At 48.7% G+C, this 17235-nt stretch overlaps 1 protein-coding gene across 6 annotated transcripts in view; it reads left to right on the top strand.

The window, feature by feature from the left end:
• CTIF (cap binding complex dependent translation initiation factor) overlaps positions 1–17235 on the top strand; it is a 336159-nt gene that overhangs the window by 77804 nt on the left and 241120 nt on the right. For all 6 annotated transcript variants that reach the window (XR_002730748.1, XM_023207585.1, XM_023207584.1 and 3 more), the window contains exon 2: positions 12066–12273. Coding sequence is in view for 5 of the 6 variants with exons in the window: in XM_023207585.1 (XP_023063353.1) it covers positions 12094–12273 (180 nt within the window). In the remaining variant the exon portion in view is untranslated. The remainder of the gene's footprint in view (positions 1–12065; positions 12274–17235) is intronic.

The following is a 17235-nucleotide window of genomic DNA, read 5'->3' as shown; positions in this document are numbered from 1 at the left end:
ATTAGCCCTTTGTCAGATGAGTAGATTGCAAAAATTTTCTCCCATTCTGTAGGTTGCCTGTTCACTCTGATGGTAGTTTCTTTTGCTGTGCAGAAGCTCTTTAGTTTAATTAGATCCCATTTGTCAATTTTGACTTTTGTTGCCATTGCTTGTGGTGTTTTAGACATGAAGTCCTTGCCCATGCCTATGTCCTGAATGGTATTACCTAGGTTTTCTTCTAGGGTTTTTATGGTTTTAGGTCTAACATTTAAGTCTCTAATCCATCTTGAATTAATCTTCGTATAAGGAGTAAGGAAAGGATCCAGTTTCAGCTTTCTACTTATGACTAGCCAATTTTCCCAGCACCATTTATTAAATAGGGAATCCTTTCCCCATTTCTTGTTTTTGTCAGGTTTGTTAAAGATCAGATGGCTGTAGATGTGTGGTATTATTTCTGAGGTCTCTGTTCTGTTCCATTGTTCTATATCTCTGTTTTGGTACCAGTACCATGCTATTTTGGTTACTGTAGCCTTGTAGTATAGTTTGAAGTCAGGTAGTGTGATGCTTGCAGCTTTGTTCTTTTGGCTTAGGATTGTCTTGGCAATGCGGGTTCTTTTTTGGTTCCATATGAACTTTAAAGCAGTTTTTTCCAATTCTGTGAAGAAAGTCATTGGTATCTTAATGGGGATGGCATTGAATCTATAAATTACTTTGGGCAGTATGGCCATTTTCACAATATTGATTCTTCCTATCCATGAGCATGGTATGTTCTTCCATTTGCTTGTGTCCTCCTTTATTTCATTGAGCAGTGGTTTGTAGTTCTCCTTGAAGAGGTCCTTCACATCCCTTGTAAGTTGGATTCCTAGGTATTTTATTCTCTTTGAGGCTATTGTGAATGGGAGTTCATTCATGATTTGGCTATCTGTTTGTCTGTTACTGGTGTATAAGAATGCTTGTGATTTTTGCCCATTGATTTTGTATCCTGAGACTGAGACTTTGCTGAAGTTGCTTATCAGCCTAAGGAGATTTTGGGCTGAGACGATGGGGTTTTCTAAATATACAATCATGTCATCTGTAAACAGGGACAATTTGACTTCTTCTTTTCCTAACTGAATACCCTTTATTTCTTTCTCTTGCCTGATTGCCCTAGCCAGAACTTCCAACACTCTGTTGAATAGGAGTGGTGAGAGAGGGCATCCCTGTCTTGTGCCAGTTTTCAAAGGGAATGCTTCCAGTTTTTGCCCAGTCAGTATGATATTGGATGTGGGTTTGTCATAAATAGCTCTTATTATTTTGAGATACATTCCATCAACACCGAATTTATTGAGAGTTTTTAGCATGAAGGGCTGTTGAATTTTGTCAAAGGCCTTTTCTGCATGTAATGAGACAATCATATGGTTCTTTGTCTTTCATTCTGTTTATATGCTGGATTACGTTTATTGATTTGCATATGTTGAACCAGCCTTGCATCCAGGGATGAAGCCCACTTGATCATGGTGGATAAGCTTTTTGATGTGCTGCTGGATTCGGTTTGCCAGTATTTTATTGAGGATTTTTGCATCGATGTTCATCAGGGATATTGGTCTAAAGGTCTAAAATTCTCTTTTTTTGTTGTGTCTCTGCCAGGCTTTGGTATCACGATGATGTTGACCTCATAAAATGAATAAGGGAGGATTCCCTTTTTTTCTATTGATTGGAATAGTTTCAGGAGGAATGGCACCAGCTCCTCCTTGTACCTCTAGTAGAATTCGGCTGTGAATCCATCTGGTCCTGGACTTTTTTTGGTGGGTGGGCTATTAATTATTGCCTCAATTTCAGAGCCTGCTGTTGGTCTATTCAGGGATTCAACTTCTTCCTGGTTTAGTCTTGGAAGAGTGTAAGTGTCCAGGAAATTATCCATTTCTTCTAGGTTTTCTAGTTTATTTGCATAGAGATGTTTATAGTATTCTCTGATGGTAGTTTGTATTTCTGTGGGGTTGGTGGTGATATCCCCTTTATCATTTTTTATTGCATCTATTTGATTCTTCTCTCTTTTCTTCTTTCTTAGTCTTGCTAGCGGTCTATCAATTTTGTTGATCTTTTCAAAAAACCAGTTCCTGGATTCATTGATTTTTTTGGAGGGTTTTTTGTGTCTCTATCTCCTTCATTTCTGCTCTGATCTTAGTTATTTCTTGCCTTCTGCTAGCTTTTGAATGTGTTTGCTCTTGCTTCTCTAGTTCTTTTAATTGTGATGTTAGGGTGTCAATTTTAGATCCTTCTTGCTTTCTCTTGTGGGCATTTAGTGCTATAAATTTCCCTCTACACACTGCTTTAAATGTGTCCCAGAGATTCTGGTATGTTGTATCTTTGTTCTCATTGGTTTCAAACAACATCTTTATTTCTGCCTTCATTTCATTATATACCCAGTAATCATTCAGGAGCAGGTTGTTCAGTTTCCATGTAGTTGAGCGGTTTTGATTGAATTTCTTAGTCCTGAGTTCTAGTTTAATTGCACTGTGGTCTGAGAGACAGTTTGTTATAATTTCTGTTCTTTTCCATTTGCTGAGGAGTGCTTTACTTCCAACTATGTGGTTGGAATAAGTGTGATGTGCTGCTGAGAAGAATGTATGTTCTGTTGATTTGGGGTGGAGAGTTCTGTAGATGTCTATTAGGTCTGCTTGGTGCAGAGTTGAGTTCAATTCCTGGATATCCTTGTTAACTCTCTGTCTCGTTGATCTGTCTAATGTTGACAGTGGGGTGTTAAAGTCTCCCATTATTATTGTATGGGAGTCTAAGTCTCTTTGTAAGTCTCTAAGGACTTGCTTTATGAATCTGGGTGCTCCTGTATTGGGTGCATATATATTTAGGATAGTTAGCTCTTCCTGTTGAATTGATCCCTTTACCATTATGTAATGGCCTTCTTTGTCTCTTTTAATCTTTGATGGTTTAAAGTCTGTTTTATCAGAGACTAGGATTGCAACCTCTGCTTTTTTTTGTTTTCCATTTGCTTGGTAGATCTTCCTCTATCCCTTTATTTTGAGCCTATGTGTGTCTCTGCATGTGAGATGAGTCTCCTGAATACAGCAGACTGATGGGTCTTGACTCTTTATCCAATTTGCCAGTCTGTGTCTTTTAATTGGACCATTTAGCCCATTTACATTTAAGGTTAATTGTGTGAACTTGATCCTGTCATTATGATATTAGTTGGTTATTTTGCTTGTTAGTTGATTCAGTTTCTTCCTCTCATTGATGGACTTTACATTTTGGCATGTTTTTGCAATGGCTGGTACCGGTTGTTCCTTTCCATATTTAGTGTTTCCTTCAGGATATCTTGTAGGGCAGGCCTACTGGTGACAAAATCTCTAAGCATTTGCTTGTCTGTAAAGGATTTTATTTCTCCTTCACTTATGAAACTTAGTTTGGCTGGATATGAAATTCTGGGTTGAAAATTCTTTTCTTTAAGAATGTTGAATATTGGCCCCTACTCTCTTCTGGCTTGGAGAGTTTCTGCCAAGAGATCTGCTGTTAGTCTGATGGGCTTCCCTTTGTGGGTATCCCGACCTTTCTCTCTGGCTGCCCTTAACATTTTTTCCTTCATTTCAACTTTGGTGAATCTGACAATTATGTGTCTTGGAGTTGCTCTTCTGGAGGAGTATCTTTGTGGCATTCTCTGTATTTCCCGAATTTGAATGTTGGCCTGCCTTACTAGGTTGGGAAAGTTCTCCTGGATGATATCCTGCAGAGTGTTTTCCAACTTGGTTCCATTTTCCCTGTCACTTTCAGGCACACCAATCAGACATAGATTTGGTCTTTTCACATAATCCCATATTTCTTGGAGGCTTTGTTCATTTCTTTTTACTCTTTTTTCTCTACACTTCTCGCTTCATTTCATTCATTTGATCTTCAATCACTGATACTCTTTCTTCCAGTTGATCGAGTCAGTTACTGAAGCTTGTGCATTTGTCACATAGTTCTCGTGTCATGGTTTTCATCTCTATCAGTTCTTTTAAGGTCTTCTCTGTGTTGATTATTCTAGTTATCCATTCATCCATTGTTTTTTTCAAGGTTTTTAGTTTCTTTGTGCTGGTTACGTAGTTCCTCCTTTAGCTCTGAGAAGTTTGATTGACTGAAGCCTTCTCTCTCAACTTGTCAAAGTCATTCTCCGTTCAGCTTTGTTCCATTGCTGGCGATGAGCTGCGTTCCTTTGGAGGGGGAGATGTGCTCTTGATTTTTTGAATTTCCAGCTTTTCTGCATTGCTTTTTCCCCATCTTTGTGGTTTTATCTGCCTTTGGTCTTTGATGATGGTGATGTACTGGTGGGGTTTTGGTGTGGGTGTCCTTTCTGTTTGTTAGTTTTCCTTCTAATAGTCAGTACCCTCAGCTGCAGGTCTGTTGGAGTTTGCTTGAGGTCCACTCCAGACTCTGTTTGCCGGGATATCAGCAGCAGAGGCTGCAGAAGATAGAATATTGCTGAACAGCAAGTGTTGCTGTCTGATTCTTGCTCTGGAAGCTTTGTCTCATGGGTGTACCCAGCCGTGTGAAGTGTGAGGTGTCGGTCTGTACCTAGTGGGGGATGTCTCCCAGTTAGGCTGCTCAGGGGTCAGGGACCCACTTGAGCAGGCAGTCTGTCTGTTCTCAGATCTCAACCTCCATGCTGGGAGAACCACTGCTCTCTTCAAAGCTGTCAGACAGGGACATTTACATCTGGAGACGTTTCTGCTGCTTTTTGTTTAGCTATGCCCTGTCCCCAGAGGTGGAGTCTACAGGGGCAGGCAGGCCTCCTTGAGCTGCGGTAGGCTCCACCCAATTCGAGCTTCCCAGCAGCTTCATTTACCTACTTAGGCCTCAGCAATGGCAGATGCCCCTCCCCCAGCCTCGCTGCCGCCTTGCAGTTAGGTCTCAGACTGCTGTGCTAGCAATGAGGGAGGCTCCGTGGGCGTGGGACACTCCGGGCCAGGTGTGGGATATAATCTCCTGGTGTGCCGTTTGCTAAGACCCTTGGTAAAGCACAGTATTAGGGTGTGAGTTACCCGATTTTCCAGGTGTTGTGTGTCTCAATTTCCTTTGGCTAGGGAAAGGAATTCCCTTCCCCCTTGTGCTTCCCAGGTGAGGCAAAGCCTCGCCCTGCTTCAGCTCTCGCTGGTCGGGCTGCACCTGCGGACCAGCACCAACTGTCTGACACACCCCAACTGAGATGAACCCGCTACCTCAGTTGAAAATGCAGAAATCACCCATCTTCTGTGTCGCTCATGCCGGGAGCTGGAGGCTGGAGCTGTTCCTGTTCGGCCATCTTGGGCGTGCCCCCCAGCTGCTGATCTTAGGATCACCAAGCAAGCCCTCTGCAGCACCACCTGGGCCCCTGCAGTGGGCCTGGGATCCACAGGAGGCTGGACCACTTGCAGTAGCCAAAAGCCAAAAGATGAGCCAGGAAGCAGAAATTGGGGTCTTCCTGGGCTTTCTTGGTGGGGTGTCACAAGGGTGTGCTGCTATAGTGAGTTGGGTGCTGGGGGTGGAGAGGAAAGAGCCTGATGAAGTGTGGGGTGCAGTGCTGCCTCCATGCAGGCCTCAAATGATGGATTCCCTGAGAAGTGCTGGTAGGCCCTGAAGCAGATGCATCTCATCTGGTTTGCAGGTCACTGAACTCATCCCTGAGGATTGGAGGAGGAGGTAATGCCCCTAATGCCTGGCTGTTCTTAAAAGGATTGGCTAAATTGATAGCTGCTAATGCCATTTGTCACTGGGTGGGCAGGAAAGGATACTGAGAAGGCTGGGATGGCTCCGCTGATTGTCTCTGGCCTGTGGGTGCTCTCCAATGTCAGCCTTGCCTTTTCCTCCAGACCTCCAGCCTATGAAGGTCAGACTCAAAGTCAGACATGGCCAGGAATTAGAGGGAGAAACTGGCACCATATCATCTCAGGCTGCCCCATGGTGTTCGCAGAAACCCCTTCCAGAGCGCTAGTTTCCTAAGGAAGCTACAGAGTGCTGGGCTGAGAGCAGCAAGGAATGGGGAGGAAAGGGAGGAAGGGAAAGGGGAGTTTATTTGGGTCTGGGGTGGGGAGGGGACACCAGTGTGGAGAGAGGCAACTTTTTGTCAAAAACGTGGGTGATTTTCATTTTTGTCCTTAAAAATATCCAGGCTTACTGGGCTGTGGTGACGAGCACTGACTGTGATTGGCTGCAGCAGGAGGTGGGGAGTCCCTGGGCTGGCGGCCTAGGCTGGATGAGGTCTTTCAACAGAGATGCAGCCCCAGGAAGAGAGCCTGCACGCATCCTTTTCCCCAGACAGACACAGATGTGGCCAAGCTCGGTGGCCCTCAGTCCTCTCTGGGAAACACAGGCGAAGGAGCTCCGGGGGGGGGTCCTGCTGCAGCTTGGGCCCTCTGTGTCCTCCAGAAAGCCGTGCCCACACTGGCCCTCCCCTCCAGCTGTAGGCTCAGGGCTGCCCGCCCCTCTGGTGCCCTTTACAGCAAAGTGTGGCTTCAGCATTTTTCCTACTCCTGCTGCTTGCCTTTTAGTTCCTCCTCATCTATCACCTGGCAGGGAATCGGAGCAGAGCCGGGAGAGGAGGGAGAGGCATGTCTTTTGTGTTCTTCTATCTTCCCTCTTTTCCTTTTCCTTCTTCCTCTGGTTCTGTCCTTTCTTCACTTTCACTGATCCTTTAAACATAAATTCCTGGCTGACTCTCTCAGCTTAGCCTGCAGCCCAGCTGTTTGGGGACTTCCCATCTGGATCCTACTGGGAATGAGACACTGAGCTGGGCTGAAACCCCCAAAGCTCAGGCAGGAAGGCAGCAAAACAAGCCTGGAAGAGACCTTCCCTTGCCCTGTGTCTCCACCAGCCAGAGGAAGCTCTACCCTATTCCTTCACAGTCTTCTTGCCTTAAAAATGTGTTGGAACTTTTCTAGGTGGATACCCCAAAGAATAAACAGGGACTCAGATGGATCCTTGTACACTCATGTTCAAAGCAGCATTATTCACAACAGCAAAAGGTGCAAACAACCCAAATGTCCATCGATGGATGAATGGATAAATAAAATGTGGTCTAGATATACAGTGTACTGTTGTGACATGATGTCTTATTCAGCCAATAAAGGGTATGAAATTCTGATTCATGTTACAATGTGGATAAACCTTGAAAGTGTTATGCTAAGTGAAATAAATCAGTCATAAAAGGGGGAATATTGCATGATTCCTCTTATAGGAGGTACCTAGGATAGGCAGATTCATAGAGAGAAGGTAGGACAGTGGTTACCAGGGGTTAGAGAGAAGGGTGAGGAAGAGTTATTTGTTTAGTAGGCACAGAGTTTCTGTTTGGGTTGATAAAAAAGTTCTGGAAATAGTGATGATGGCTCATAACATTATGAATGTGCTTAAAGCCACTGAATTATGTACTCAAAAATGGTTAAGATTATAAGGTTTTGATTTGTTTGTTTGGTTTGGTTTGGTTGGTTGTTTTTTGTTTGTTTTGTTGTTGTTGTTGTTTTATTTTGTTTTTGCTTTCAGACAGAAACTCATTCTGTCACCCAGGCTGGAGTGCAGCAACACGATTATAGCTCACTGTAACCTCAAACTCCTGGGCTCAAGCAATCCTCCCGCCTTAGCCTCCTGAGTAGCTGGGACTACAGGTGTGTGTGACCATGCTCAGCTAATTTTTAAAAATTTTTTTGCAAAGACAAGGTCTTGCTATGTTGCCTAGGCTGGTCTCAAATTCTTGGCTTCAGATGATCCTCCCGTCTCAGCCTCCCAAAGGGCTGGGATTACAGGCATGAGCCACTGCACTCAGCTGAATGCTGTTTTATGTTGCATATATTTGACCGTAATAAAAAATTCAGGGCCTTAGCACCTAGCTGTACTTCCAGGCTAAGAGCTGTGGAGGTGGACGGGCAGAGGAGGACCACGCTCTCTCCCTCTCTCTGCTCCTTCTTCTTCTCTTGTGACTGAGGTGAAGCTCAGGAATTTTCTGGTTTGCATGTTCCCCGCTTTTCTGAAGTAGGGGCCTCCCCACTCCCTCGCTGGGCTCCACTGTGGAACAGGGAAGTGATGTATTCTCCTGTTCACCCTGGAAAATGAGAGTTTCTGGAGGAGCTGAAATCCCTGGGAGAGAGTGAAAAGGAGGGGAGGACCGGCAAGTAAGGGGGGCTAGGGATCTGGCGGCCACTGTGGGCAACTGGGGCTCACCCCACTTGGAGTTGCTGAGGGACCACATGGAGCATGCCTGGAATTGTCTGAGACACTGAAGAGCGGAGTATTTGTCCCACTGAGGGCAGCTGCATGCGGCACTAGCTCCTCATACTTCCAGGTTGCAGGGGCCAGGGGCTTCCTGCAGGCATCTCCTGACTGCAGAGGAGGCCTGGGCAGGGGGCCCCAGGGCAGCTGAGGTGAGGCGCCGCTGGGCTACCCCACATGAATCTGGCTGGGCAGCAAACACTAGAGTAGGAGGAATGGCCGAGAGGACGTGAGGACACAAGAGGCACCTGCAGAGCGCGTCCTCTTCCTTCCTTGGGGCACCAAAAGGCTGCAGGTTTGGGATGGGTCTCAGTCCTGTCCCCTTTCTTAGCAACTATTATGGGTTTGGGGTGATGACCGTGCCCAGGCTCCCTCACGGGACCCTGACACAGCCCTGAGACACTCGGGCATGTTTGGGAGAGCCCTGCAGAGCCGGCCAGAGGCTGCATCTGCAGGCAGAGCCGGCCAGAGGCTGCATCTGCAGGCAGAGCCCAGCACTCTATCCTCCTGAAAACGGCTCTGTGTAGAGTTTCTGCAAAACCCAGTTTTCTGACTGCACCTGTTAGGTGTGCCAGGAAGCCCTTGATAAGATCTGAAGTCTTCAAGGAATAATGGGCGTGGCCTTGCGTATTGACTTCTGCAGGCGACTCCTTTTCAGCCCTCTCTGGACATCAGCAGTGTAATTCCCATCCAGTGGAGGCCAGCTGCCCAGGGCCAGGCACGGAGCCTGCATGGGGCCAGCTCTCCGGAACCTGTGCCCAGCTGGGGAATAAGCACATGCGCAGCACTTGAAGAATTCACTGCTCACTGGAGAGTCAGTATAGACTGGGGAGCTTGGAGGTGGCCTGAGGGACTCAGCAGGCCACCAGGAAGGGGGATGGAGAAAAGGCAGTGGGGTATAGGCATAGTCGTGCAGACCTGGAGCTCTCCTGTGTGAACTTGGGCAAGTTACTTAATCTCTCTGAATCTCCATTTTCTCTTCTAAGTAGCATAATTATGCTGATCCCATAGGGTTGCTGTGAAGGTGAAGTGAGTGGAGGCAGAGCAAGTACTGATGTGTCTGGAGCATGATAAAGGCACAGCAGACACTCGTCATTCCTACTGTTAGCAGAAATTGCAGTATTCATACCCATAGCCAACCCTGGGCGAATCTTGCTTAGTAGCCTGCCGTGAAACCAAGGCAATGCTCTGGCCTTCTGTGCGTATAAGAACCTCTAGGTTTGGCAGGTGGAGGGAAGGAGAAAATGCTTCCAGGTGACGGGTTCAGTGTGAACAAAAGCACAGAGGCAGGAAAGAGCATCCTGTATTCATTTTCTATTGCTTCCTAAAAGATTACTACAAATAGCAGCATAAAACAATACCATTCATTATCTCACAGTTCTGTAAGTCAGAAGTCTGGCACAGCATCTCATGAGTTTGAAGTCAAGTTGTTAGCCAAGTTGAATTCGTGGCTGGAGGCTCTGGAGGAAAAGTCTGCTTCCAAGCTCATTGGTTCTCGGCTGAATTTATTTCATTGCAGATGTAGAATGAGGTGCCCACTTCCTTGCCAGTTGTTGACCAGGGATTGCTCTCAACTACTAGAGGCCGCCCACGTGCCTTACCATGTGTCCCTCCTCCTTCAAGCCAGCGACAGTGCATTGAGTCTTTCTCATGCTTTGGATCTCTGGCTTCTGCTGTCTCTGAGCTCTAGTCCCAGATTTAATGGGCTCAGGTGCTTGGGTCAGGCCCTCCTGAATAGTCTCCTTATCTTAAAGTCAACTAATTTGGGATTTAATTGTGTCTGCAAAATCCCTTCCCAAGAGTATCTAGACTCCTGGCGAGTAACTGGGAGAGGGTGTATACCCAAGACTGTCTTAGAATTCTGTCTACCGCACCTACCATATGCCCAGGACAAGGAGCAGAGTAGTCAGGGGATAACTTAGGCGTGGGCAGCCGTGCAGCAGGAGGGGTAAGGTGGGTGCTGGTGCTATGGGGAGGTGTAAGGACCTGTAGGCTTTGAGTGGCAGGTGGAGGAAGAGGCAATGGACAGCGTCCCCCATGCCCCTGCCTGTGGCCCTTGCCACCAAATGTGCATATCCCAATCACAGCTGACTCTCTGCAGACCTGCTGCCACCCCTGCCTCCACATCTGGTTTCCTCATTCTGAGAAGGGCACCACCTGGGCCTGAAACCTCCAATCCTCTGATTCCTCCCTCTAGGATGGGTGGACAGACCCAGCTCCAAGACCGCTGAGCTCAGAGGCCCAGAGCAAGGCCCTGCAGCATCTCAGAGCACCCTGCAGCAGGCCTGGGGTCCAAGGGAGGCTGAGCCCCTTGCAGCAGCCAAAAGCCTAAAAACAAACTGGGAAAGCAGCAGAAGATGTGTGCGCAGCAGGGCAGTTCTGCTTCCCCTGGGAAGTTCTTCCTCTCCATTCCCTCACCCTTGGAGAAGGCAGTGAGGGTGTTGGGGAGTCAACATTCATGTTCTCAGCAGCATTTCTGGAACCCAGCACACCATTTCTTGCCCTGCTTTGGACTCACTGCAGTTTAAACACTCAACAAACCCTAGATTATTGGCAAAAAGCTGTGCTCCAAAGAAGTTCTCAGGTTCAAGGTTTTGAAATTCAAATGCTCCATTAAACCTGCTAGGACCTCGCCTTTATTACTGGCAGCAGCATTCACGCTGCTGTATGTGACTTCAGAGCCCTGTGTGTGCAGGATTCAGGCCTTCTCTGTGCTTTTGTGTGGTAGTGGTTTGGTAGAAGGCTGTGCTACTATTTGTGATAATAAAAGCATGTGCAGACTGTTTTCTCTGGCAGATGAGGATCTTCCATGAAGATCACAGGTCTCCAGATAATAAAAGAGGCACAAGACAAGTTTTAAAGCCCCTTCCCATCTAGCCTGGAGCCTATCAGGAAGGAAAGGATCCTTGGCCTGGAGGTGAGAAAGGTTCTAGCTTTCCTCACTCCCAGGTGGGTCATGTGTGAGCTTCTGGGGAAAGCAAGGGAGAGGGGAGTGGAGAGGGCAGTGGTCGGGAGGTCCCAGCAGACCTGGGCCCCTGCAGGGCTGGGTTGAGCATGTCAGCTCCAGAGATTGCAGTTCTGTTGGTGGACTTTAGCTAGTGTTCCAGCAACAGCTGGTCATCTATGCCACGCTGCCCTAGAGAGACGGCCAGAGGGCTAATGGCGTTAGTCATGGCCCTGTAAGGGTGACCAGGCAGTGTCTGTGGCTAGGCCATATCAGCATGGACAGTGCAGCAAGCCTTTCTTGTTCTACCAGTGAAAACCAGTCATGTTCCTGCAGACTCATCATAGGTGTGTTCCAGTAGCTGCACCAGAGCAAGGCTACAAAATCCTGCTTGTAAGTTATAGCCCATAGGCTTCAACTAATTTAGGGGACAGTCGGGTGACCAAAAAGGAAGTCTCCTCATAAGTAGGCATTTTCTTGGAGGACCTGAGCCCCTCAGAGGTTGGTCTCTCGGGCCCCATTGTGCACCCTCAATCTTGGTTCTGTGGTTTATTTCATCCTGCTTTGTGGTAGATTCTGTTAAATCTGAGGCAGGAAGTGAGGCTTGGCCTGTAGGCCAAGTTCATCTTCTGCCTTTCCCAGCGATTAAGGCTTAGGTAGACACTAACTCTGACACTGCACAGTGCCTGTGCTGGCCAGTCAGACAAGTGACCTGCATTCCCTGGGCCTGTCTCCTGCCCCACACAGTGGGAATTACAGCACATCATTTATGCTGAGGGCAAGCCAGCCCCCCACTGACTTCTCAAGGTTGTTGGAAGAACAGAACGCCATGATGGATAAGAAGATGCTTCCAGGAGCAGAGGGTGTTTCCCAGGTGTGGGCATCGTCGTCTCCTCCAGCAGCATCTCACGGAATTCTCTGTCTTCTTTCCCACCAGTCCCGGCCCAGGCCCTTGAGCTGGCAGGATGGAAAACTCCTCTGCAGCGTCAGCCTCCTCGGAGGCGGGGAGCAGCCGCTCCCAGGAGATCGAGGAGCTGGAGCGCTTCATCGACAGCTACGTGCTGGAGTACCAGGTGCAGGGGCTGCTGGCTGACAAGACGGAGGGTGATGGCGAGAGCGAGAGGACCCAGTCCCACATCTCCCAGGTGAGTGCTGGCCTGGGGTTAGGGGAGCTTGGCAAATTCAGAGGGGATGATGCAGGGATCCCTAAATCTGGGCAGCATCCAGTTGCTTGACACTAGACTGCCAAGGCACGAATGGTCCCACACAGCAGAGCACCCAGAATCCGGCAGGTGGTCTTTGGGATCCAGGCAGGAGGTGCCCTGGCTGTGCACGCAGACCCTCTGACCCACCTCCACTCCTCCCTATCCATTGAGGCTTTGGGGCCCAGCCAGGCCCACAAGTCTTTGAACACACATCTCTTGAGTACCTACTATGTGCTGTACGCTGTTCCCTGTCCTCAATAAGCTTATGTTCTAGAAAAGGTCTGGAGGTTTTGCTTCTCCATAATGCACACCAACAAAGAACTGTAACTTGTGGATATTTTCTCTGATTTCAAATACAAGCAGTTGTTGGCAGCCAAAGGAATGACTCTTGTGGGCTTCTCAACCAGGGCTCTGTATGCCAGACATACTTAGACATATGAGGCAATCTAACCAGTGTTCTGGGTTGGTCCTGCCCCCTCCTGCCTCAGTCTGTGGCATCCCTAACCTTGGAGGGGAGATGGACTCATCTGAAAGATTGTGGGCTGAGATTTGAAAGTCTTGGCTTCTCCCAAATAAAGTATGAATGCATTCAGGATAGGGACCCTATCAAGTGTATCTTTGCCTAACACCACAAATCCTCAGCAGATTTTTGTTCAAGAGCTGGTTCCAGATTGGCTTGTAGCTGCCTGTGTGACCTTGGGCAGAACCCTCAATATCTGTGGGGCTGAGTTTTCTTATCTGGCAAATGGGGATTATGCTGTTGCCTCAGAATGTTGGAGGTCAGACAGTAAGAAGTACAAAAGCTGCAGAGAGTCAGTGCTGCCTGCACAAGCATGTACAGGACAGTCCCCTCTCTCTGGAGTCAGGGTTCTGGGGATCCACCTCTTGTACGTGTTATCCCATCTCCAAGCCCGGGACTCCCGGGACAATCAGAAGGTGAGCTACCTGGGTGCACCCTGCTTTGGGAAAAGGCTGAGTCCAACTACCAGGCTCACTTTTTGGGTGGGACCCCTAGCTTTTTAGAAGCCAGAAAAAACTTTTGGCTTTCCTGGAACTCAGACTAGGAGTCACTCTGGGAAATACTGAAGCCACAGTAATTCCATGCCCTGTTCCCACTGGGAAGCAGGGGACAGAAAGTAGCCCTGAGGGAGAAAAAAAAATAGATGTGATGCTTTCTTTAGTGTCCTTGAGGTTCTAAAATCACAAGTAATGTAAGCCTATAATTTGTTTGTTATTCAATCCACGAGTGTTTAACAAGCTTCTGTTCTGTGCCAGGCACTATTCTAGGACTCATATCTAGGATTGAGCAACAAAGCCCTGCCCTCATGGAACGTGTATTCTAGTCGTGGGTGATCATTGCGATGGAGAAAAGTAAAGCTGGAAAATGGAATGGGGAGTGAGGAGGAGCAGGAGGGGCTTGCAGTTTTAAGTAGGGTAGTCAGGGAAGCTGGCATGGAGGGGAGGGAGGGGTGAGTAGTGGAGATATCTGGAGAGGAACATCCGGGCAGAAGGAGCAGCCCGTGCCAGGCCTGGGCTGGAAGAAGAGTCCAGGCCCAGCCAGCAGGCCAGGGTGCTGGAGCAGAGGGTGAGGGAGGGAGCACTGCGGAGATGAGTCACAGGGATGATAGGGACTGTGTCGTCGGGAGGTGCGAGGCCTGAGCCCTGGAGTGGCCCCACATGAGGAAGAAAGGATGTGAGGAGAAGTGAGCCAAGAGACCAGTGAGGCAGGAGGGAACCAGGCCACGCGGAGTGCTGGAGCCCAGGAGGGGCGTCGAGGGAGTGGGATGGGGAGACTGCCTTGCAGGCTGCTGCCAGGCCGGGTAAGAGGGACTGAGAATGGCTGACTGAGCAGGGGGAGCCTGACGGGAGAGTTTTGGCTGAGTGGTGAAGGCAGAAGCTTGCCTGTGGCCAGCTCAAGGAACAGAAGGAGATAGCCTGGAGACTAGCAGAATAGTACAACTGTTTTGAGGAGTTTAGCTGTAAAGGGGAGAGATATGTGGTGGTATTTGGGGAAATAAGGTCAAAATAGGAGCACTGACCTGTGTGTTCAATCCAGGGGCAAGTCAGGGGTTGCTGGAGCCCTGGCCTATCCCCAGCCCCCAGCGGCTCATCCACAATAACAGGAGGGAGTTGCAGGCATGCGGCCACGCATCTAAAATAACTCCTGCAGCACAGCTGTGGTTTCTCTCCAGCTACTTGCAGCCGCAAAGGTGCAGAGGCAGAGTTACAAAGATGACTTGAACCAGGATGGAGGTTTCTCCAGGGAGTACAGTGGAGGAGAGAGGGGTGAGGGAGGCACGGGCGTGATGATGGTGAGTCACCTGGATGCTGAAGCAGGTCAGGATGGGAGTGGGTAACTGAGGTGGTGATGGAGGCTGTTACTGAGGATGTTACTGAGGTGGTAACAGGTGGTAGGGTCAGTGGATTGGAGGCCACCCAAAGAAATGTTGTAATCCTGGTAGCAGAGAGACTGAGCTAGAAATGTTGTAATCCTGGTAGCAGAGAGACCACACATCCTGGTGGGAGTGTGGCATGTGTCCAGGAGTGGGGTGTTTGAAATCAGAGGTGGAGGAATGCAGTCATGGGTCAGGAGAGGGCTGGGTGTGAGCATGGGAGTGTGTGGGGGAGAGGGAGAGGCCAGGAGGAGAGCAGGTCATGAAACTCAGATCCATCTTCATGGATCTTGAAATCACCAAGAAAGGACTAAAGGATATGGGAGAGGGTGGCTATGATACAGGAGAAAAGTCCTTGAGGAATGCAGAAGCAAGGTGGCGGCTGGGCGGCCTGGCGGTCTACAGCTGACTCCATGGAGGGTCTTGTCTGGTGGTGCATTAACTTATTTGCACAATCCCTTTTTGTGATATAAACTATGCTTATTGCACAGCTAACAGTACCAGGATCTGGAGTGGAAGGAGGAGGAAGATTAGGATAGATTGGAAACTTATAAGGGAAATTAACCTCTTTAGATTGTCCAGGGCAAGAACTAAGTGAACCAACTTTTGCAGTCCCCTGGAAGTCCCTAGAGCTGACTTCCCCAGGAGCAGGGCCTGTGGACGGGCCATATGGGCTGGCTGGGTGCCCCCTGTTGTGGGCTGCCTGCCTCTTCAGCTGTGTGGCATCCAGGCCTGCAGCAGGGCATCCTCCAAAGGTTCCTCCAGCTGAAATCTGCTCTACCTGGAGGAGCCAGGGAAGCCTCGAAGCTTCACCCGAGAGGAATGCGTGGTTGACGGTAGAATTTCTGTGCCCAGAGCAGCCAGCGGGGACATAGTTTTGAAAGGAGGGGCCCTCCCAGCGCTTTCAGTCTGGGCCCTGTGCTTCTGGCACCAGCTCCTGGGATCAGTGGGGCCTGACTCACACTTGGATGCCCCCATCTGTGTGGCGGGCAAGGCAAGGCTGTGGAGGGGCTTTCAGACTGACGTCTGCTGTAAAGTGTGGTGTGGAGAACACCTGTGTGGTATGACATTTGGATGCATTCTCTAAACTTTCTTCATGCTCTGGAATTCCCTCGAAGAATGCAGACACCTGGCAGGATTCCGGGGCCTGCGGGCCTGCCTGCCTGCTGCCCGAAAGGGAGAATGTTTCAATCCTGCCCCTACCACGCCCCTGCCTCCCCGCTCCCCACAGCCACACACACACCTGGGGCACCGACTCTGGAGGAGGGACGGCTGTGGTCAACTCTCAGGAAGGCCAGGGTTAGCTGTGTCTACATAAGATACTTTTTTAAAAAATTTCTCTATTAACACAGCTTTATGGGAAATATTTCTGCTAAAGCACTTTGGCTTTTTTTTTTTTTTTTTTTTTTTTAAATCTGATGACTAGTTTAAATGGAAGCCAAAAAGAAAAAAACAAACAAACAAACAAACAAAACACTCAGGGAATGTTCCTGTCTGCCTGTGTGGTGTTTTGATGTTTCTGGGGAGGAAATTTGTGAAGAATCTTGGAAACCTTGAGAAGACCTGAGGGAGTGGAGAGGAATGTTGCTCTTCAGCTGGTGAGGTCATTTTTTGGGATCTGAGAAATGACAGTTGCCACTCAGGGAGAAAATATCTCATGATGTTTGTACACGTGTGTTCCTCTTGTCCTTCCCAGTAACAACTAGAAAGAAATGAAGGATGGATGGATGGACAGACAGACAGATAGATGATACATAGATAATAGATAGATGAGATAGATAGTTAGATCAGTTTTCCTGTCCCTTAGGGGAATAACCGAGACAATGTGTGTTTTAAGTTTGCCAAAATTTTCTGGATGCCATATTTAACACCACACCCCTCCCCATGTTTAGCACCACACCCCTCCCCCATGTTTAACATCACACCCCCCCATGTTAACACCACACCCCTCCCCCGTGTTTAACACCACATTCCTCCCCCATGTTTAACACCACACCCCTCCCCCATGTTTAACACCACACGCCCTCCCCCGTGGTTAACACCACACCCCTCCCCATGTTTAACATCACACCCCCCCATGTTTAACACCACACCCCTCCCCCATGTTTAACATCACACCCCTCCCCCATGTTTAACACCACACACCCTCCCCCGTGGTTAACACCACACCCCTCCACATGTTTAACACCACACCCCTCCCCATGTTTAACACCACACCCCTCCCCCGTGTTTAACACCCCAACCCTCCTCCGTGTTTAATACAACACTCCTCCCCCGTATTTAACACCCTACCCCTCCTCCGTGTTTAACACGACACCCCTCCCCCATGTGTAAGATCACACCCCTCCCCCATGTTTACCACCACACCCCTCCCCCATGTTTAACATCACATCTGCCCCGTTTAACATCACACCCCTCCCCCATGTTTACCACCACACCCCTCCCCCATGTTTAACATCACATCTGCCCCGTTTAACACCACACCCCTCCCCCATATTTAACACCACAC

This window comes from Piliocolobus tephrosceles, chromosome 18 (assembly GCF_002776525.5).
Source record: "Piliocolobus tephrosceles isolate RC106 chromosome 18, ASM277652v3, whole genome shotgun sequence".
NCBI lineage: Eukaryota > Metazoa > Chordata > Mammalia > Primates > Cercopithecidae > Piliocolobus > Piliocolobus tephrosceles.
This window is presented reverse-complemented; position numbering and strand designations above follow the sequence as displayed.